The sequence below is a fragment of the Arachis hypogaea genome, chromosome 1 (assembly GCF_003086295.3).
Source record: "Arachis hypogaea cultivar Tifrunner chromosome 1, arahy.Tifrunner.gnm2.J5K5, whole genome shotgun sequence".
In the NCBI taxonomy this organism is placed as follows: Eukaryota; Viridiplantae; Streptophyta; class Magnoliopsida; order Fabales; family Fabaceae; genus Arachis; species Arachis hypogaea.
The window spans coordinates 18,603,074-18,627,348 of record NC_092036.1 but is presented as its reverse complement, the minus strand read 5'-3'; the positions used below and the strand labels follow the sequence as shown (position 1 = coordinate 18,627,348).

At 34.6% G+C, this 24,275-nt stretch overlaps 1 protein-coding gene across 1 annotated transcript; it reads right to left on the bottom strand.

Annotated features, from left to right (window-relative positions):
• Positions 1-5,123: 5,123 nt before the first annotated feature.
• LOC112799850 (uncharacterized) lies at positions 5,124-6,814 on the bottom strand. Its single transcript, XM_025841854.2, has 2 exons — positions 6,051-6,814; positions 5,124-5,413 (listed from the first exon to the last, which is right to left on the bottom strand). The coding sequence occupies exons 1-2, from the start codon at positions 6,594-6,596 to the stop codon at positions 5,330-5,332; spliced, it is 630 nt and encodes a 209-aa protein (XP_025697639.1). The 5' UTR covers positions 6,597-6,814; the 3' UTR covers positions 5,124-5,329.
• Between the last annotated feature and the right edge of the window lie 17,461 nt (positions 6,815-24,275).

Sequence of the window (24,275 nt, the reverse complement as noted above, 5' to 3'; positions counted from 1 at the left end):
TGGTGCTCCTCGTCCTCCAGGTGTTCACGACGATTATTATTATTTTCAACCCGAGCGTTAGCTAGCTTGGCAATTTGGTTGGCCATTCTTTGATTTTCCTTTGTCATTCGCTGGTTGGCCTCCGCCATACGTTGGTTTGCTTGTTAAAGCTCTGTTACCATCCGAAGAAGTTTGAATGGAGTAGGAGAGGGCGCATTGGCCATGAATTAACGCGTGAGAATTTGAGACCGATGAGTAAGAGGGATTTTTTTTGTGCTCTCGGCCCCACGGTGGGCGCCAATTTGTTCTGGATCACCTGTCTGGGCTTAACTTCGGTTCTTAAGAATCGCCACCGAGTTAATTCCTCTGCGCTGAGCTTAGAACTTGAAGAATCTGAGCTTTTCGTCCGAAGATATTCCTTATTGCGAGCAATATGAACACGGGGGAGTGTACCTGCAAAAGACACTCCGATGCTTAAGTTAGTAGTGCACAAAATTGTGATCACACTTTTCACAACTCCGCACAACTAACCAGCAAGTGCACTGGGTCGTCCAAGTAATACCGTACGTGAGTAAGGGTCGATCCCACGGAGATTGTCGGCTTGAAGCAAGCTATGGTCATCTTGTAAATCTCAGTCAGGCGGATTCAAATGGTTATGAGGTGTTGATAATTAAAAGATAAATAAAACATAAAATAAGGTAGAGATACTTATGTAATTCATTGGTGAGAATTTTAGATAAGCGTTTGGAGATGCTTTGTTGCTTATGAACTTCTACTTTCCTATTGTCTTCGTCCAATCATGCACACTCCCTTCCATGGCAAGCTGTAAGTTGGTGGATCACTGTTGTCAATGGCTACCATCCGTTCTCTCAGTAAAAATGGTCCAGCTACGGTTCTCACCGCAGGGCTAATTATCTGTCAGTTCTCACTTGTGTCGGAATAAGATCCATTGATCCTTTTGCGCACTGTCACTATGCCCAACAGTCACGAGTTTGAAGCTCGTCACAGTCATCCCCTCCCAGATCCTGCTCGGAATACTACAGACAAGGTTTAAACTTTCTGGATCTCAGGAATGCTGCCAATCGTTTCTAGCCTATACCACGAAGGTTCTAATCTCACTGATTTGAATGCTTTATTGTCAGGAGATGCTAGTTAAACGCATGGATCAGAGACCAAAGATATTATACTCCAGCTGGTGTCCAATGACTATATTGAACATCATGTAGACTGCTTGTGGTTGTCAGGCACGCGGATCTTGGCTAAGCGAGTGCTTAAGATAGTGGGTGATTGTCACAGATCACCCCTTCAGTCTGATTTAACTGAATTAAGTACGAGAGTATATCTTGGAGAAGAAGTAGGCGTGAATTGAAAGAAAGAAAATAGTACTTGCATTAATTCATGAGGAACAGCAGAGCTCCTCACCTTAATCTATGAGGTGTAGAAACTCCACCGTTGAAAATACATAAGAACAAAAGGTCTAGGCGTGGCCGAATGGCCAGCCTCCCAAATGGCATAAGAATTCAAAAACAGGGGAAGAAGACCTTATCAAAGGATTGAAAAGTGGTCCAAAGATATGAATACAATAGTAAAAAGTGCTATTTATACTAAACTAGTAAACTAGGTTTACAGAAAATGAGTAACTAAGTGCAGATAGTGCAGAAATCCACTTCTGGGGCCCACTTGATGTGTGCTTGGGCTGAGCATTGAAGCTTTCACGTGCATAGGCTCTTCTTGGAGTTAAACGCCAGCTTGAGTGCCAATTTGGGCGTTTAACTCCAGCTTTGGTGCCAGTTCTGGCGTTTTACGCCAGAAAAGGGTCTTTGGTGGGCGTTTAGATGCCATTTTGGACTATCAAATCTCGAGCAAAGTATGGACTATTATACATTGTTGGAAAGCCCAATATGTCTACTTTCCAACTCAATTGAGAGCGCACCAATTAGACTTCTGTAGCTCCAGAAAATCCACTTTGAGTGCAACAGCATCTGCAGTCCTTTCTCAGCCTCTGAATCAGATTTTTGCTCAGGTCCCTCAATTTCAGCAAGAAAATACCTGAAATCACAGAAAAACACACAAAATCATAGTAAAGTCCAGAAATGTGATTTTTGCATAAAAACTAATAAAAATATACTAAAAAGTAACTAAAACATACTAAAAACTACCTAAAAACAATGTAAAAAAGCGTATAAATTATCCGTTCATCAGTTAGTTTTATGTATTTTTTCTATATCCGAGAATATGACATCTTACCTTTTTTTATATTTGATTATCAACCGTTACATAGTGTTTTATCATCGTCTTTATTAGGCAATTATTTCAATTAATGGCTGATTCGTAACGTTCGAAACGTTTTGTAACAGCTCAGCCGAGTTATAACTCGTAAAGCCGATTTATTTGGTAACGGCCCATATCATCTATATTTTTCGTCCCTATCTCAATATATAAACCAAACGTTGCCTTAGAGACTGAACTATTGTCAAATATATCTGCATTTGATCAAGAAACATAAAAACCTATATAATAGGTACAACATTAACATATATAAACAATAATATTAAAAAATAATACTTAAAGTTATCTTAGTTAACATAATATTTATAATGATATATTTATAATATTTAAAATTATATGATTTTTTTAATAATAATTAATAAATACTAAATAAAATAATTTTAAATTATCTAATTATTTTTGTCTACTAGTGCACGAAATTGTGATCTTTAATAATGGCATTCAACTTGGTATGCGCATCTACTAACTGAGCACTTTCTTCACAATTTCGCACAACTAACCAGCAAGTGCACTGGGTCGTCCAAGTAATAAACCTTACGCGAGTAAGGGTCGATCCCACGGAGATTGTTGGTGTGAAGCAAGCTATGGTCATCTTGTAAATCTCAGTTAGGCGGATAATAAATGGTTATGGAATTTTCGAATAGTAATAATAAATAAACAGATAATAAAGATAGAAATACTTATGTAAATCATTGGTGAGAATTTCAGATAAGTGTGTGGATATGCTTTGTGCCTGTTGGATCTCTGCTTTCCTACTGCCTTCCTTCAATCCTTCTTACTCCTTTCCATTGCAAGCTGTATGTAGGGCATCACCATTGTCAATGGCTACTTCCCATCCTCTCAGTGAAAAAGGTCCAAATGCTCTTGTCACAGCACAACTAATCATTTGTCGGTTCTCGATCATATCGGAATAGAATCCATTGATTCTTTTGTGTTTGTCATCACGCCCAACAATCGTGAGTTTGAAGCTCGTCACAGCCATTCAATCCCTGAATCCTACTCGGAATACCACAGACAAGGTTTATACTTTTCAGATTCTCATGAATGCCGCCAACAATTCTAGCTTATACCCCGAAGATTCTGATCAAGGAATCCAAGAGATATGCGCTCGGTCTAAGGTAGAACAGAAGTGGTTGTCAGTCACGTGTTCATAAGTGAGAATGATGATGAGTATCACGGATCATCACATTCATCATGTTGAAGTGCAACGAATATCTTAGAACAAGAATAAGCTGAATTGAATAGAAAATTGTAGTAATTGCATTGAAACTCGAGGTACAGCAGAGCTCAACACACTTAATCTATGGTGTGTAGAAACTCCACCGTTGAAAATACATAAGTGATGGTCCAGGCTTGGCCGAGAGGCCAGCCTCCAAAACGTGATCAAAGGATCAAAATACAATCCAGAGATATCTAATACAATAGTAAAATGTCCTATTTATACTAGACTAGCTACTAGGGTTTACAGAAATAAGTAATTGATGCATAAATCCACTTCTGGGGCCCACTTGGTGTGTGCTTGGACTGAGCTTGAGCTTTACACGTGCAGAGGCTTCTTTTGGATTTAAACGCCAAGTTGTAATGTGTTTTTGGCGTTTAACTCTGGTTTGTGACGTGTTTCTGGCGTTTGACTCCAGAATGCAGCATGGAATAGGCGTTGAGCGCCAGTTTGCATCGTCTAATCTCGAATAAAGTATGGACTATTATATATTGCTGGAAAGCTCTGGATGTCTACTTTCCAACTTTGTTGAGAGCGCACCATTTGGAGTTTTGTAGCTCCAGAAAATACATTTCGAGTGTAGGGAGGTCAGAATCCAACAGCATCAGCAGTCCTTTGTCAGTATTTTATCAGAGTTTTGCTCAGGTCCCTTAATTTCAGCCAGAAAATACCTGAAATCACAGAAAAATACACAAACTCATAGTAAAGTCCAGAAATGTGAATTTAGCATAAAAACCAATGAAAACATCCCTAAAAATAGCTAGATCTTATTAAAAACTACCTAAAAACAATGTCAAAAAGTGTATAAATTATCCGTTCATCATCTACCAAAGATTATTGATATGTAAAATGGTTTAGGGTTCATTATTGAAATGGTCTTTAGAAAATCACGTGTGTCAGGTTCATTATTGAAAGATTAATGCATTAAATTAATCACCAAAAAATATAACCGAATCATATTGGTTCTAACTTCTAAGAGCTTAGAAGATGATGCGCGACATAAATTAGGACCGATTTGATGCTCCAATGTTTTGACAACAAAATTAAAGTAGGTATAATTTTTTAGAAACTATTTTGACAATAATAATAAGAATGACTTTTCATAAACCTACTTATCGTATGTACTTTTGTTTAATTGACATGTTCTCCTTTAATTCCACTTAAAAAAGTAAACTAAGGATAAAACTGTTTCCAAACCATTCCAAGAAGAGAAAAGAATTTTGCTTGAGCTTTCTATTCAATATAATTTAGTATTCGTATTATATTGCAACAATATCGACTCATTAAAGTCTAAGAATCAGCATTTTTTAACAATTTAACGAACACTTAACCATAAAAAAAAGTAATTTTTTACTATTAGATGTAATTTCACACTATTAAAAACACTATTGATAATCAATTAATGATTACAAAACACAAAATTTACTGACCTCCTCACATTCTTTTTTTTTTTCTTTGACAAAAAGTAGCCTCATGCTAGCACATATTATTTTCTTTCCTTCGCTTTCACTCTAAACGATAGGGCAAGTGTGTGCAATGCAACCACTTATAAGTCATAATCATAAGTCGTTAAAGCCTAAAGATCATCATGACATTGAACCTTAAAGCAACTCAAAGAGTAATGCACAAACCAAAATGATCGAACCAACCGAAAGGCCAAGCATTATTGAGATTAATAATTATAATGATAATGATAATGATAATAACCTTAAGAACAAAATGATACAAGCAAACAATGTAAATAAATGTAATGTATGCCCATAGCAGGGCCCAAAGAAAAATTTAAAAAGATAAAAAGGAATTATACAAGAATATGACAACAGCAAAAGGAGTGTGTGGTGTTTAGATGATGAAAACAAGAGCCGCACAGCTCAATGCCAAGAATCCCATCACATTCTTCAAGCTCCTGAAACTTTCTGCTCCACTCTGCAAATCAAAAGGCGGACAAATTCAGATTCCAAATATTATAGAAATTAATATTTAATTTCGTTTTTAAAATAATTTATTTTTTAAATTGATTTTAGAAATTTTTTTAATTAAATTAATCGCTAAAATATTTCGTTAGTCAAATCAGACATGTTGTCAATTAAATAATGACACATGTGACAATACTACATTATTGTTTATAATTATACTAGATGTGCATTAAAATTAATTATTAATATAAAATATATATTAAAAATAAATTAAATAATATATATTTATATACGAATATAATATCATTAATTTTAATATATAAATAGTATTTTCTTTTCCTTAAGTCCTCGAGATACAAATCTCAAATTAAAAAGAACCTAAATACTGTTAAAATTTAAAATTAACATATGTTACTTTTTTTTTTTTGATGATAACATATGTTACTTTAAGAATCCCCTCCCCCCCCCCCCCCCCCCAAAACAAGAATCGAACAACGGTCGTTTGGGTCTCCAATAAAAATCCAACTGATACGATCTGGTTAAGGGATAGAAGAACACGTTGCTACATCATTTTAACTTTATAAAATTATAATAGAATTAAAAAATCAATTATTAAATTAAGAATTAAAGAAAATAAACGAACGTACGTCGTCGTTAGAAGAAGCAGCAGGACCAGGAGACGAAGAATCTTCGCTGGGTCCAGGAGCTCCTGTTGGTGGAGCTGGAGGACTAAGCAACGACGGTGCCGGTGCCGGAGCACCGTTTTTCTTACTCTTCTTTCCGTTCTTAGGTTTCGTCGGCGCTGGAGCAGGAGCCACGGGGGTGATTGGCGCCGCGACTGGAGGAGAGCTCACTGGCACTGCCAAAGGTGGAGAGCTCACTGGAACAGGTGCCGGTGGAGAACTCACCGGAATCTGTGCTGTCGGCGGAGTGCTCAGAGGAGTCGCCGCCGGAGGGTTGGTTGCCGGAGCAGGAGCAGCAGCATTTGTTGCCGGAGATAAAGCTGCTGGCTTGGGAGAAGCAACCGGAGCTGGTGATTTAGGTTTGTAAGGGGTTTGTGCGGGAGAAGAAACTGGAGTGGTGGTGGCCGGAGTTGTTGTTAATGCGGTCGGAGAGGCCGCCGGAGACTGGGCTCCTACGCCGGCAACTACAATACAGAGCAATGCGAGAGAAAGAAGAGTGTTACCTTCCATTTTTTTTTGGTGGGGTTTTGAGAGTGTTTAAGTGTTTGTAAGTGTGAGAATGGAGAGGTGAGAAGGGATAATTGTAGAAGAAAGGTTTATATAGGCAAGATTCTTTGTACCGATGATGTGATTAGCATTCATCATTGTTTCGGAACTTAAGAAGATGGACACAGTTTGTTTACTTGTCGTGTTCAAATAAAATAAAATAAAATGATAAATAAAGATTTTTATTTTTTATTTTAATTATAGAAACTAATTTAAAAGTAGAAAAATAACATCTGTCATTCTAAAGTATATTATAAGGTGGATACTACAATGAAGATGGCAAAAATATCTTCTCATGAAGATGCTTTGGTTAAAAGTGTGGTTTATTTATTTAGCCACACTTTAAACAAAAACAACACTTTTATAAATATCAAAATCTAACCATACAATTCATCATTTAAGGGTCAAAAAGAAATATATTCACATGAAGACAATTATAAAATCTTCATTGTAGTATCCACTATATTATAATATATTATATAAAATATTTTGTATAATTTAAAAAGTTAAAATATTAAATAAGCTCATTTATATATTAATATTAATAAAATATTGACATATTATTATAATTTTATCTAATTTTTTATATACACTATATTTTTATATATAACAAAACATTAAGATTTTTGTATCTACATTTCATTATTTTGAATCCCGTTGACCCCTTGTGTACTTGTCAATATATGCATTCATCGTAGTTCAGAAACAGAGGCATTTTGCCTATCTATTTGGACAGCTCATTGGAATATGAAAATACAGCACCATCGTATCCGCACGTATTCATCCCGCCCTATTCAATCGGTGCAGGTTACCCAACTCGATATGGGACTGGTTTTTATTTGGGTGGATTCTTTAGCCAGGAAAAACAGGGTTGGATTTTCGGTGTACCGGAGCTATTATATATAAAGACTATATTATATATATTCTAAAATTAACTATTAAAATCAGTTACTAATAATTTAATATAAAAAATATTTTAAAATAAAAATATATATTAAAAATAAATTAAATTTTATATGTATTATATATAAATATATTAATAGTTAATTTTAATAATTAATTTTAGTGTATAAATAATATTTTTATATATATAATATAAAATTAATTTAAAAATATATATTTAACTTTGATAGTATATGACGTATATTTTTAATTTAATTTATATTTAAATAATGTCTAAAATTTTATAAATTTTGAAAGTTAATTTTTTTATATTAAATTTTAAAGATTACAGAAACGGTAGCATATACCAGCGAAAATACGTTTAGAGTACATATTTTTATTATCTATGAATAATAGCAATGTAAATTCTATATAAAATAGGTTAAAGTACATATTTTTATTGCTGTATAATTTGTATTTTCTATTTATTTTAAGAGTATTTTTAAGTTGTGCTTGTTATTTGTCTAATAATATTATTTTTTGTCAAGATTTATAAGGATGCCTAAAATTATGGTACAACATTATACGAAAATCTTTGAAAGATGCCAGAACTAATGCCGAAACTGAAAATTAGATATCCTTCAATTGTATCATTGAGTCCTGTTGTAAATTTTTTGTCGCAAAATTACTAGTTCATGAATTCAATTAAGTCTCGATATTAATTCTTTCTGTAAAATATAATTCTAAATGTTTTCATATTGCCTTAAGGTTGGGTCAATGACTAGAGGAGCTCAGACATCACGTGAGCAACCACGTGATAAAGCTCCTCCAATTTCGTCCTCAGTTAATAGAGCTCCGGCATTCTGTATCAATGAACTGTTTTGTGCACTGCGCAATAATCAAAGGCTTGCGCAGTCAAGCAGTGCTGATGACCCTCAAACTCCCACAGAACGCATAGAGACTCGGTATTGTACGAAAGTGGCTGATCATAAATTAGAAGATGAGGATTATGACCCGGAGACGGATAAAGTTCTATCGTTTGATGACCACATCGACCACTTATTTGCTGTCTAAGAAGCCGAAGGTCAGCACAACAACGAAAATGCAAAAATACAGATTTCTGGGGAGTTAATGTTATCGGTAAATTTTTTTTCTCCTATTTTTGTAAACAATTATCTTTAAAGTCCTTTTACTTCTATTTTTCTTTTGTGCAATGATTAGATAGTAATTTTATTTCTCATACACTTAGAGGACGGCGTGAGAAAAGTTTCTAGGCTGAGCATGAAGGAGGCTATAGCGCTTCCTTCCAATACAAAGATAGTACTCCCATTTAACAAAGAATTGCAACCGATTGGTCAGACAGCTGAATTATTCAGTGGTTTCTTAGGGAGTTTGGGTACGGATTATTCTCAGTTCCCTATATATGCAGAGAGTTGGAAGCATGTAAACAAAGCTAAAAAGGAACATGCATACGACATGATTAAGGTACATCTTTAAGTTTCAACAATTTAAGCAATTTTTGTATTTCGTTTTTTTTTTTGTAAGATGTTTTGCATGGGTAAATTATATGGTTGGTAAAATTTTCAAATTTTGTTTTTCACATATTTATTTAAGAACTTCTATTTTATATGTAATTGTAACTGCTTGTACTGGATTTGAGTGTCATACTTTATCAATTTAAATTAGCTTATAATGGTTGTGGATATTCTTCAAATTATCAGTCTTATGCTTGTTAGTTGGTCTTGATTAATGACAATGTCAACTAATTGCAGTGGGTCTTTCACTATGAAAACGATGCTGGAGGAAAAATAAAGCGCGAAATTATGAAGAGGATATGAAAGAACTGGAAGGATACAAGATACAACTTGTATCATAAGTGTTACAAAGAAACAAAGACTTATGAGAAAAATCTTGAGCATCACCCGAAAGGAATAGAAGAAAATGAATGGAAACGGTTCCTTAACTATCGCCAGAAGGAAGAAACAAAGGTAAGCCTTGGTATTATTTATTATTTCCACAAAAACATATATGTGTATATATATTACACCCCTTACGTTTTATATTCAACATCTCTTTCTCATTTATATTTGTTCTGTTATTTGTTCATAGAAAAGTGTAAACGAAATACTTTAAATTGGAGCAAGCAACTTTACACACATACTGGGGGCTCCAAAACATTGACAAGAAAAAAAGACGAAGTGGTAATAAGTAATTATTTGCATTAAGATTTTGATTAATCTTCCTGAATATGTTATTGTTGTTTACATAATTGTGTTGATATCAATTATATAAGAGAAAGAGCAAGGAAGGTTCGTTGGTAGATGAGAGTTGTTTATCATGACTCATAAGAAAAAAATTGGCTCGTATATCCATCCCGATGCGCGTGTTGTTAGTGTAAGTCATGTCTGAAAATTTTAAACTTAGCTTACTATATATATCGTGCTACTGCTAACTCATGCCTTTCCAATGTGTTGTATATTTGTAGGAAGTAATTGCGAATGTTGAGAGGCAGGATGAATCCTCTAAACACCTTTCACAAAATGATTCGCTAGCACAAGTTCTCGAAAATGAGCACCCAGGACGAGTTCGTGCCCTAGGTGCTGGACCATGTCCCACCCAAGCCTTTGATAACGCTGCTGGACAACCGTTAGGTTCTGCAGAGCCCAATGAAGAGTACGAGAGGAGGATTGCAAAATTGACGGCTAAACTAGAAGAAAAACAGGCGAAGAGACAGTCGATACATAAGGTCTTGGGATATCTAGTCCAACAGCAAGGAGGCAATTTGCCAGCTGAGGTTACTACAGAGCTGACTTTTTTGGCAATACACCGGACTCGTCACACGCAGGGCCATCTTCATCTGACAATCACGACCCGGAACAAAAATTTTGAATTTTAATCAATGTTCTTAAATACTTTTGCATTTAAGTTGGTTTAGTGCTTTATGCTTATTTTCTTCAAGTTAACCATTCTTACTTTATTTTGGATGATGTTATGACAATCTCATTATATATGTTATGTTTGCATATATATATAATTTGGTTTGTTATGTTATTTGGCTGTTTTACTTGGTTGTAATTTCTTTAAATTAATTGAAAATAAAAATTAAAGTTTAATAAACAAACGTTTTTAAAAGAGGCAAAATAATAAAAAACCTAAAATTTTAATGGGAATTTTGAATTTGGCGGCGGTTATCACCGGCCACAAAATGGCTTCGTTTTCAAATCACTGGCATTTAGCGGCGGTTGCAAACCGCCGCAAAATTGGGAATATCATTTTTTACCCTCATACTGTAGCGGGTAATAACCGCCGCAAAACCAATTCACATTTCGCGGCGGTTATTCTAACAGTTGAAAAAAATCGTCGCTAACCGTTTTTCCGTGTTCCATCTTCTGGCAGTTCAAAATCGCAGCAAAACGGTTCCAGAAATCGCCGCAAAGTGTCAGAATTGTTGTAGTGAAAACCTCCCATTTGTCCTTAATAATCTTTTTGTTAGACTAAATGTATACTTAATAAAAAAATTTTGATAGATTTAATTTTATAATATAAAAAAATTAATTCCTAATAAAGAATAGATAGATAAATTGGTCTTTATAATTTAAAAATTTATACAATATAACCATTCAATTTTACTTTTTTTTTGAAAATTAAAAGATTAATAGTTCTTAAAGACAGAAAAAACTAATTTATTTTATACAAAATTTGTTAAAGGAAATGAGAGAGACTATTACCGTTAAAATAAGTTAAAATAAATAGATTCATAAAAAAGGACGAGTTAAGCTATTAAAAATATGACTTATTTAAAATTATGTTGATTCATTATAAAAAATTTGCTGAAAAATAGTAGTAAAACTGGTAGTTAAACCGTCAATAATGTAAGAAATTGATGGCAAAATTGACGTTCCATGTTGTTAGTTTTAATTTTTGTTATTTTTTAAAAAATCTAATACAATTGATGGCTTCTATTTTTAATAAAATAGACAGTCTGACCATCAATATTATTATATAAAATTAATTGAAATGTTATTATTAGCTATTATGTTTATTTTTTATTTTTGTTTGTCATTTTAAATTTAAAAAACGACGGTCTAACTATCGATTTTAATATACTGACACATTTTTTGTTTTAATTAATGATTCATATTTGAAAATAATGAACAATTGATACATCAAATAAACTTTTAAATATATTAGAAATAAATTTTATATTAAAACTTATCCAATAATAAACAATAATCCAGAAATATAAAAATTTAAAATAAGATAAATAACGATACTCATATTAAAAATTCGGGCCTGCTACACATACAAGCCTACAAGCATACAAGTTGGCCCAGCCCAAACAGAAATCACGCGCATGAAGAGAGATAACATGGCGCGTCAAAATCACGCGCTCAACATTCGAACGGTTACGTATGGCAGACTCTTCCACTTCTTCCACTTCTTCCATTTCTCAAGGCGCTTTCAAAACAACGAAACCCTCCCATTTTCGAGCGAAAATCAATGTTCAAAATATAGAAATCGTAGTTCGAAAACTGCATCAAAACACCATCAAACTCTCTGTGAAGAATCTGAAGAAAAAACAAACCAACAATACTCAACGTAAGTCCATTAAAATACTGTATATTTTACTTTTCTTCTACGCCGTTCTTCTAGGGTTTACTATTACTCTTGCTTCTTTGTTACACTGTTCTAAGTTCTACGTCGTTCTTCTAAGTTCTACGTCGTTCTACGTTGTTATTCTAAGTTCTCCTGCTATTTTTGTTGATTTTTGGGGGTTTATTCCGTAGATTCGGGGGTGTAAACTGCTTAACCTTGTAATGTGGCTTGATATTGAAGCATGGTTGAGTGATATCTGACTAATATCTATATGGATGTATCTGAATAATATCTATGGGTGTATCTCACTGTAATCAATGGGTGTATCTTGTTGATATCTTTGGGTGTATCTCACTGTTATCAATGGGTGTATCTTGCGGATATCTTTGGGTGTATCTGACTCATATATATGGGTGTATCTTACTGTTATCAATGGGTGTATCTTATTGTTATCAATGGGTGTATCTGTGTCATATATATGGGTGTATCTTACTGATCTCTTTGGGTGTATTTTTAGTTTCGGAGAAAATGGCAGCAAGAAACCAAACTAAAGACCTTAAATGTGCCACACATCTCCTGAATGATAAGTTCAGAAACATGACTGAGGAGAAGAAGGCGATTGTGAGGGATCTTGGATTCGGTGGATTGATGCACATCCCACCACTGAGGGTGGATCACCAACTCTTAAGGGAGCTGGCAAACAACTTCAAACTTGGGGAGAACAGACTGAAGACAGGATATGGTTCTTTCCAAATAACCCCCAAAAAAATAGGTGATGCGCTTGGCATCAATGCAACAGGTAATTAGCTCAAAATTATAGGTGTATATTAAGTTGTTGCTTGGGTGTATATTAACCTGATGCTTGGGTGTATTTGAACCGACTTGGATGCTTTCTTGTCTTCCTTTTTGTAGGAGATCTATTTCCTAAGAAAGTTGACTATAAGAAACTTTCTGATGATGACAAAATAATTTATAGAAGATTCCAGGGTAAGACCCTCAAAAGTCTTACCGATGAAATGATGGAAATCGGCGTTGGCAACGAAGAGGAACGCCTGATGTTCAAGAGGATATTCATCCTCTACATACAGATGGTGTTCCTTTTGCCAACGACGATAAACAAAATATCGCCCGTGCACCTGGCCCCAATTTTTAAGATGGACGGCATATCGCAGAGAAACTGGGGGGGCATGTTTTGACCTTCATGGTCAAGGGCATCTCAGACTATCAAGAGAAGAAGAAGAAGGCAATCAATGGCTGCCTCTTCGCCCTGATGATAATCTACTTTCATCTTTCAAAAAACAAAGGCAAGAACAGGGCTGAAAGACCACAAAAGCCATGGATTGCCAACTGGACTAAGGAGTAGTTGGTGGAAAAAATGAATGCAGAAAGAGAGGAAATTTTGGTGAGTAATCATAATAAGTTGGTGTATTTTATTTACTCGAATGGTGCTAACTAAAATATCTCATGTTTCAGGGGATTGTGAAGATGGCAGAGACAAGAGAAAAAATGAGAAAAAAAGAAAAAAAGAAAAAAACAAGAAATAAAAAAAAAACAAAAAAAAGGAAGGCGAGCCCAACATCGTCTTCGGAGACAGAAACTACTGACAGTGACACTTCTACCTCTGAGTCTGAGGCTCAAGAAGACTCAGAGGATTCGGGAAGAAAACACCCCGGCAAAAAGGGGAAAAAGTAAGTACCATACTTGGGTGTAATTTCTTTTTCGGGTTGGGTGTATTTTATTTGTCCACGTTGGGTGTATGTAGCTTATTAAGCAGGGTATGTTTCGTTTGCTGCGTTGGGTGTATATTGTATATTTAGTTGGGTGTATCTCGTGAATTCATTTGGGTGTATTTTTAGTATGTTCTAAATGACAATTGTTTGCCTTCCAGAATGGACTCAAGAAAAAGAAAGCAGAGGCAAGACGAGTCAGATTCTGATACAGAATCTGAATCTGAACCAATTGATGAGTAATGTCCTGAAATTAATACTCCTTTCTTTTGGCTTCGTTATAAAGATTTCGTGTATTAACTGAAGTGTCTATTATTCACTTATAGGAGTGAAGAATCATCGCCTGCGGAGAAGGAGAAGAAAAAGAAAGAAACAAAAACAACTCCAAACAAGTAAGCAATTCTTTGGATAAAATTCTGTGATAAAATTAATTTTTTATTTCTGATTGGTACTGTTTTTTTTTCCACCCAGAACACAACAAAAAAAGAAAAAAGTTGTTGTGGAGGATTCACCTCCTGAAGAAGATCAATACTTTGACGGGTACAGTACCTCGTAAGCTATACTACGGTCTATCATCGTAATTATTTTTGTTAACGTCTTATTTTATGAATGTAGTGAGAGATATGAAATATCAAGTGACGAACTTGATGAATGGCTAAGGGAAAACGTTGATAAATCTGCTGCAGAGGGGTATGTCTTGCTGGGCTGTGTATTTGAGATTTTGGTGTCTTTTGTTTGCTAATAATTGTATCTTGTTTCGCAGGGACAACCAAGCTGACCTGCGATCGACAGAAGGTCGCTATGTGTCCTCTGAAACGTAAGAAGCTTTATTATTTAATAAAATCTTGTTATCATGATTTGGATGTATTCTGTGAAACAATTTGGGTGTATTTTATTGATCAAGTTGGGTGTATCTTGTTTACTAAGTTGGATGTATATTTCGTTTGAATAACATGAAATCTGTTTAGACTACCGGCTGTGAACTTGGGAAGTGATGATCCTTCCTCTCAAGGACGCACAGAACAGAGTAGTGTAAACCAGCCGTCTCAGAGCATGTAATTTCTCTTTCAAATAACCGTTACTTTTGTTCTTCTAATAACTTCTACTTCTAATTCTGTATATATTTTTTTTAGAAAAAAAAGCCCTTTATTATTTTATTCAAGAAAAAAAAGGCAGCAAAAAAAAACAAAAACTGCAAGTATGTAAGTTCTCAAAAAACAAAGCCCGTCTTCTTTTTGAATTGTTCGGGTGTATTTTTTGATCTTCTTTGGGTGTATTTTAGGTTGACTCCGACTGATTCGAATATGATGGTTGTTAGGGAACAAACGCCGTCGGAAGCGCTTGCAATGTGAGTTTTCGAAGAATATTTCAACCTTATAACCTTATTATTTTCAAATACGTTGTTAACCTTTCATTTTTATTCTTGTTTAGAGTCCCGATCCAGTTTTTTGTGCCGGCATCCCAACAAACAACCACTGACGCAGATTTCGAGCCAACCCCTATGCTACAGATTGAAGGGGCTAGAGAAACGTAAGAAAATAGTATTGGGTGTATATTTATTTAGGGTTTGGGTGTATATTTGCTAACAGTTTGGGTGTATATTCTTCCTGATTAATTTTGTGTAACTGTGCAGCACTCCTGAAACCCCCAAACAAGTTCAAGAAACAACACCCAAGCTTCCCCCAGCTCCAACAAAAATGTAAGTTCATTAGACTAAAATCAATCTTTGCTTATCATCCGTATATTCTTATTCTTACTCTTATTCTTATACATAATGACGCAGTCATCCAGACGCAGAGGACGCTGCTGCCCTGTTGATGATGGAACGGACAGCAAGCTATGTTCCTAAAACAGATCCGGGGATGCCATCATTCAGCCTCGGATTGACAGATTCAAGCCAGGAGGGGGCGTCGACGCAGGAGACAGAAAGGGAAAAATCTCCAGAAACTGCAACTATGCTAGAACAATTAGACAGTTTAGTCCAAAAATTAGCAAGCAGTGCGTCAAAGAGAAAAGACGAAAGTCCACAAATTCAGAGGGAGACTGGGGGAGAAAGTTCTGCAAAGATTAAAACTCCTGGGGGAATAAATCAAATTCCAGATGATATGAAACAAAAGTGCTACATCTGGGGGACGAGACTGAAGGAAGATGCAAAAGGCGATACTGACGAGTATGAGGAGATATGCACTCTGATTGGCCAAGGAGAATACATTTTGATGAGAACGCACCTTGCATCCCTCCAGGCAAAAAGTGATATAGAATCTCAGGTAATTTTAGACTAACATTAATGTTTTTACACCAAAGTCAACTGCAATGTTTATTAATTTAAAATTGATTTCTAGATTGTATCTGCCATCTGCCTCATCCTAAACCAGAAAAATGAAAAGAGGTTTCAGGCACAAATATACTGTCTCCCCCCCGATATTGTGGTAAGTGTTACTTCTACGAACTTTGGGTGTATTTTATGCATTGATTTGGGTGTATTTTTTAGCTTAGATTGGGTGTAAGTTGTGTATTTTCATGTTTTCATTTCTTGTATTGCAATTCTTGCAGAGCATGGCACTTTCGAATCACCCAATGGGGGAATTCATATCCCCGAAAACGAAAAAAGAATTCAGGGTGGAAGCCTACCCGAGTTTCATTCACTTCATAGATAGAAAAAAATTAAGTTCGCATCCATATGTAAGTTTTTGTTTCGTAAATTTGTTAGTACGCTTATTTACTTATATGCCAAATAAAATAACAGACTGTTGAAATGTGGCAATCCTTCAGATTTTTGCTCCTGTTTGCCACTCGGGACATTGGTGGTTATGGCTGATAAATACAAGAAAGCGGAAATGTCAAATACTTGACCCGCTACACAAAAAAGCTCCAAGCGATGAGAGAAAGGACATTAATAAATTCACTGTAAGTTGCCTCTGTCTTCTTTACTTTAATAGATAGGTCTATTTTGAAGGTTGAGTTGGGTGTATATTCCATATTCAGTTGGGTGTATCTTGTCCATTCATTCGGGTGTATTACTGATTTGATTTGGTATTTAAGGGATATGTATTTTCAAGATTGATAACATATGCCGGCGGGAAACCTCTCGAGAAAGGCGAGAAGGAGAAGGAAATTAAAGCCTCATATGTTAAAATTTCAGGCCAAAAAACAAGGTATAAATTTGTGACTCTGAACATTAAACTTTCCTAGATGAGATTTGTAATTTATTTTCTTCGTTTTCAGCTATGACTGCGCTATCTACGTAATGAAGTGGCTTGAGTTAATAGAGCCGGAAAACATTAAAAAGGGGAAGTATGAATGGGATAATTGGACACAGGTAACTGTCTTTAGAACTATATAACTCTGTATTACTTTAGTGAATTAATATTTCTGTTTAAACATAACATACTTTTTAATTGTAGGAGGAGGTGGACCACTATAGAGTGGAGTATGCTTCCCGGATACTATTCAGTGAGATGAATAAACAGAGAGATCGGGCAATTAGAGAGAGTAGTGCTATAAGGCTGTCGAAGCCATCCTCTGTATTATTGAGTCCGTTTTGTCAGATTAATTTTGCTGATATAGAAACTGGGTAGTTTGTAAATTGAACAAATGATGTAAATATTTTCCATTTATCAACAACTTCTATTCGATGTATATTTTTTCCGATAGTTAAACTATCTGTGATGGTAAACTGCCTGTGATGTATTCAAAAGCTGTATTACAGGTGGTAAAATATGAAGAAAAAATAAAGGCATATATAAACGTAAATTATAAACTGTTACACCCAATGCAAGTCTAACAATACACCCGGGGTTGAATAAAATATACACCCAACTGTCTGTGCTGTATTCAAAATGAATGAATTACATGTACTAAAATATGAAGAAAAATATCAACTGAAATATACGCCCATAACCTGTGAATTTTTACAGCTTTTGATCTATATGTATCTATATATGTGTCTATATGTAAATTGTCAATTAACAAAAATACACCCAAAAGAAACAGAGCTTTTACACCCATACTATTTATAACTATACACCCAAAGAGTTATCCCCTGCTGCTGGTACCCTGAGCTGATAATTTATAACTTGTCCCTGATATTGGCTGCAATTTGAATGCGCCGCTGATGCAGCATCAAACAGGTTTATCTGAATATAACACTCCCGCATTAGCTAAACTATTAACTAGAAAAATAAACTCAATCGCCACAAATTTAAAGAACATTACATTTACCTCGCTTAAAACTTTTGTCTTCTTCTTCTTTGTGGCATTTGCAATCTGTTTCTCGAGCTTTGAACCTAGCCTGTTTTTTGGACGTCCTCTTGTTCGAATCCTTGGGGGGCTTTGAAGCTCGTTAACGGATTCCAAGTTGGCGTCTTCGTGGGATAAAGAAGATTTCCCCTTCCTTTTGGCTTTTAATGCTTCCATCTCGGCCATGACGTTATCGTATGCACGGTGCAGAATTGCAGTCAGCTCCTCCGATTCGGAGGCAAATTCGCAAATATTTTGCGAACGAAAAACCAATTGGTCGAACCTCTTGCTTCTTGGCTCCATTAGTGGCTCGTCGTGGCTGCTCTTGATGTGTGTGTGTTGCCTCTTTACCTTCTCGCTCCATCGTTCCAGTATGTATCTAGGGGACACTTGGCTTACTTGTTCAAAGCTTAACACGCTTAGTGCGTGACGGCACAGTATCCCTCTCGACTCGAATAATAAGCATTGGCATTTTACCTCGGCTGCAACTGAGTCGTAGGTAACCGCGAACTTGTCGAATATTGAGCTGGAAACTTGTTCTCCGACTTCGTATACTGAATAGCCTAGAGCGGAATTCTTTAATCTGGTGATACAATTCGCCTTTCCTCTGAATTGGGCTTGGACTTCCCTAAACTTTGCGTGAGTGTACGCATCTTGAAACTGAGCTTCGATGGAGGATTTGGTTGCACACGGTATGACCGTATAAAAATCTGCAGCATCTGATTCTCTCTCTGCTTGCTCCCTGCTTCCGAGGCAATTATCGTACTGTTTGACGAACTGAATGAGCGAGCTGTTCTGGGTGATGTACTTGTTAAAAAATGAATGCATGCTCTCACTCCTTTGTGTGCTTCTCATCCCTGCCCAGAAGTGGTGGTCCAGATAGATAGAAACCCATATGTGACGGTCTTCGTACAGATCTGCATAATACACCCAAACACACACTGTAAAATACACCCGAGAGATCGTACAATTTACACCTCTGCTGCAGATTTTAAAAACACATTACCTGAAAGCCACTTGTTGTCCGCAAGACCAAAATTCACCAGAAAATCGTTCCAATTCCTATCGAATGAGTCTTTGCTATGAGAGTTCCAAACAACATGGCTCATTTGTTGTTCGATATCGGCATGTCCCTTGTACCCGTTTAATTTGCTTGGAATCTTCTTCATGATGTGCCAAATACACCAGCGGTGAACTGTTGTTGGCATACAGACCTCTAAAGCCCTTTTCATTGATGCGCACTGATCAGTGAGAAACCCTTTCGGAGCGTTTCCTCCCATGCAATGAAGCCAGCATTGAAATAACCATTTGAATGAATCAATTTCTTCGTTCTTCATCAAAGAGCATCCGAGAAGTATTGACTGACCGTGGTGATTCACCCCGACAAAAGAACCACAGACCAAATTATACCTGAAACGAATTACCATGGTCCAGAATGCAAAATCATTAGGTACACCCTAACAAATGCTTCGAATACACCCAATGACACAGCCAATATACACCTCTGCTGCGGATTCGTAAAAATAAATTAATTTAGCATCATAAACAGGGACAGTTTGTTACCTGTTTGTATTGTAGGTGGTGTCGAATGAAATGACGTCTCCGAAATACTCAAAGGCGGCTCTGCTTCTTGCGTCGGCCCAAAAAGCCAGCTTAATCGATTGATCCTCCTCGAGTTCGAGCTCAAAAAAGAAATTTGGATTCTTCTCTTTCATTCTTAAGAAATATTTCCCGAATTCCTTTGCATCTTCTTGTTCGGAAACATTCTGCACTTCCCTGGTAATGTAATTCCTCACGTCCTTTTCGATAAAATTTAACTCGCGGTGACCCCCGGCAGCCGCAACAAATGATTGGTAGGTTTTGCTTGGTCTGATACCGGCCTCGTCGTTATTCTCTATCGTACGACGAATGGACATGCTTAGTTCCCTGTGCTGTTTGAGCATCTCTGCTTTGCTTGGACAACAGGGGTGTGAATGATCCAGCACAACCTTTGAAATGATCCAAGAACCGACATCCTTCAATGTGTGTATATAAATTCTTGCAGGACAGTTTAAACCGGCTGTCGGATTGGTCTTCTCGGTTGGAGATATTTTAGATTTCCATTTTCCCTCTCTGCTACATGTAATCAGTTGATTCTTAATCTCGTTTCCCTTCCTATTTGTGCACCGAACTCTTGTAGAGAAACCTGCAGCCTTGGCGTAGTTCCTGTAAAATTTTTCGGCATCTTCAAGGGTGGTAAAGGTCATTCCGACCTTCGGAACAAGCTCGTCATCAACAACCGAGAGAGGCTGCACAATACACCGTGTCAGAACTGTGAATACACCCATATATATGATATAAATACACCCAATCATGTCTAATATGATACACCCGAACCGAAACAACTCAACTACAGAATGACCTTTAAAGCCATAAACTGTCAATACACAGGCTGCAGAATACACCATGTCAAAAACTAAAAACACACCCAATCATGTCTGATAAAATACACCTGAACAACAACAACTCAATTAAAAATAACAAAAAACCAGTAAAGTGTATATACACCCACACTTATAGCTAAAATACACCCAAAGAAGAATTGATCTACACCCGAGCGTCTGCTATAAATTCCAGGTAATTAAACAATGTTCAGCAATTTTTAAACTACACAATGCTATACAAATTACTGTAAATCAAACCTCAGGAACTTCGTTAGATTCAAATTCATAATCCACATCGCCTGGATTCAGCACATAATCTGAGCTTGAAGGATCCATTATCTTCAAAACGAGTTCAAACTTTGATTTCAGAAAAAAACAAATCAAAAGAGAAAACGAAGCTCGAGTTGCAGAGAGAGAAAAAGATAACGTAAACAAAGAACATACCAGTGAGAAAAGAAGAGGAAAAGATCGATGGAGAAGAATGAGGGAAGACGCGCGAGAAGAAGAACAACCAAATCTCAAAATAACGAAAACGAAGAAGGAAACAAATATTTTAAATTTGGAAGTTAGATATACGCGGGATATTATATAACGCGTGTAATCAACGTACGTGGAGGAGCGTGTATTTTAAATTTATTGTTTAATAAACTTGTAAAGCATACAAGCCCTAATGGCTTGTATGCAGAGCTTTTCCGTTAAAAATTTATTAGAAGAAATAATTCTCATTAATATTTAATAATTTATTAATAATGTAAAATATCCAAAGCAAAATAAAAACCCTACTCATAATCCTCTAAAAAATCAAGTCATCGAGGTTGTCGCGAGCATCCTCCACCAATAAGAAATAAATTTTAAATAAAATTACATACTGGAATTCTTTGTACGTTATCAGTTACCACAATTTCATGTAGTACTATTGCTTGACTATGCCATAAATAAAAATAATAAAAAAATAATATTGCAAAAATATAGCTTTTGAAAGGTATACTCTAATACGGTGCACACTACAATACAAATCTAAATTTACAGAGATTCCCGTAGAGCAACTTTTTTTGCGACACGTGTTTTTTGTCTTTATGTAGGGAGAGCAGCTTCACACACAGCGCTGGCGCAGGAAATTGATGGCTTGGCTAGGCCTTGAACAGTTGAACCCCTCTCTGTTTTCTTTCTTAACGCGGGAAAGGGGATACAAAGAAGAGGTTAAAGGGGGTACAAAGAAGGGGTTCGAACCTGGAACAAGATTTTTCTTTTCTTTTTTATAGTGTAACCTAAAATTTAAAGAAAAAAATTTGTTGATTATTCCAGTTTTCAAGAAAAACTAGAAAGTAGAAATAGATAAAAACACTACACATTTTAACATTTAAACCAAATAAGTATGTTAAACAAAGTTTGGTCTTGCATATGATATCTTGTGTGATCATATGTAATTTTGAATATTTTTTTCTGTCAAGATTTTTGTTTTTTTTTTTAATTATTATACTTTTATTTGAAAAATAAAAAAAACATCACTTTATTTTAAGCAAGTAACATGTTTTAAAAAAAAGTCAAATTCAAAAAGGTTTTAATAAAGAGAAAATGATGCTTCTCTCTTGTAAGATATTTAAATGATCAAAAATATTATTTGTACACTAAAATCAGCTACTAAAATTAATCACTATATATTTATATATAAATATATGTATTATTTAATTTATTTTTAATATGTATTTTATATTTTAATATATATTTTATATTGATAGCTGATTTTAATGTACACTTAACATGATTGTTAAATGATAATTCTTTTCTTATAAAAATTAAATAACATTTATTTTAGTCCATCGATTAAAATTCATTTTTATACCTAACATTTATTTGATTAATAAAAGATTTCAAATAAAAAGATTAACTATCCAATTTTATTTAACTTTTTTTAATCATTGAACTTTTTATGAATTATAAAAAATATAATTCAAAATGTACTATATTAGTTATAATTTTCAATTAAAAATATTTATCACCTTTAAGAATTATTAATACTACAGATTCAACTATTTAAAAATAAAATCCTAATTGATTATGCCAAAATAAAATCAAATACTCAAATTATCCCAAAAAAATTTATTATCTTCGTAATAAATATTTAACTACTAATTCAGCGTCAAATAAATAAAATCATGTATATTTAAATACCACTTAAAACATTAATTTTTGTATTTTTATCTGTAAATATATATATTATAATTGTAATTAATTTTACTTTTTTACTATTAGTTATTTGCATAAATCTTCGTTTATTGTAAATTATAAAATTTTTAATTTAAATTATAAGTATATGTATTCTAAATTATTCATTTAATTTAATTTTATGAAAATAAATGTAATCGTGTTGTTATAATAATATAACTATAATAATACAACTACATTTATTTTATTTATATTAGCCATAGTCATTTCTAATTGATTTCCCGACATGTTTCTAAGCACAATGGAATTCCTTTTTTTTTATCCTTTTCTGAATTTTAGGAATAATGAAGCTATTTTTTTATATAATTTTTATCATAAATCAAACATGAAATTTTTTTATTTATACATACATGATAATATTATGATTCATGAATGTTTCGTGGCTAATATATCATTTATAACTTCTAATAATGAGTACTCAGTTATCAGGAATTGAAGGGTGTGATGGCTTTTGTATCTTATTTATATTTTATTATTATAACAATTAATATTTCTTTTTATTTTTTTTTACTACTATAAAAGACCATATATACTAAAAGAGAATCTTATTTTTTACCAATTATTTGTTTATTAGATAATTTTTACAACTTTTTTCTTCTCGTTGTAAGAAGGTAACTATTATGGATACAAGCCACCACACTCTCTAATACCTATTAATTAAGTGCTTATTACTGGAAGCTATATATGATATGTTAGCCACGAAATATTCATAAACTATGGTATTATCTTGTATGCATAAATAAAAAAGCTCCATATTTAATTTATGATAAAGATTATATAAAAGAAGTAGCTTTATTATTCCTAAAATTTAGAAAAGGGTAAAAAAAATAAATTTTCAATATTTATCTTAATCAAATTAAATAAAAATATTTTTTAAGAATTGTTACGTGAGTAACCTGAGAATTGTGGATTGGGCTAAAAGAATTGGCCCAAATGTCAGTGGAAAGTGGTCTCCGATTTGTTAACGTTCGTGAGCCGCCGTGCAAGCTGTATGTGTTGAAAGAATGGGGGTGGTACTTGCAAAGACACTCCGATGCCTAAGTTAGCAAGGGGGTAAGCAAGTTTAGAGTGTATTGGAACTTAGAGATACTTGAGGGGTGTCAGTATATTTACAATGGTGATCCAATAACCACCGTTGGAGTAGTTCCACTTCTGAAGGTAGATAACTGTCCCTTTATCTTAGCGTTGTTAAGATATGGCTTCTAGAAGTGAGTTGAGAGATTTTAGGGGCAGTTACTTATTTGAATAAGTGTCATCTGCCAACTCATCTCTGTGCCGACCTCTTTGGGGAGGTGTCTATGTCAAGCCCGACCTCTTAGGAAGAAGTCGGTTGAGTGGTGAGGGCCAATCTTTGGATTGGCCCTTTTTGACTTATTTGGGCTTGCGCCACAGTATTAGGTCAGAGTATGAACAAGAATTAATCAAATTAATTAGTTGATACAAATAATTAGTATATTTAATTTGATTTATTAAATTAAAAAATTAAATTACAAAATAGTTGATTGAATTCATTATTTGAGATAATTAATTTATTATAATTAATTAATAAA

Coding starts and splice junctions, on each gene's coding strand:
- LOC112799850 (XM_025841854.2), bottom strand. CDS start 6,596: ATGGAAGGTAACACTCTTCTTTCTCTCGCATTGCTCTGTATTGTAGTT. Junction 5,414..6,050: donor CTGCTTCTTCTAACGACGAC/GTACGTTCGTTT, acceptor TTTGATTTGCAG/AGTGGAGCAGAAAGTTTCAG.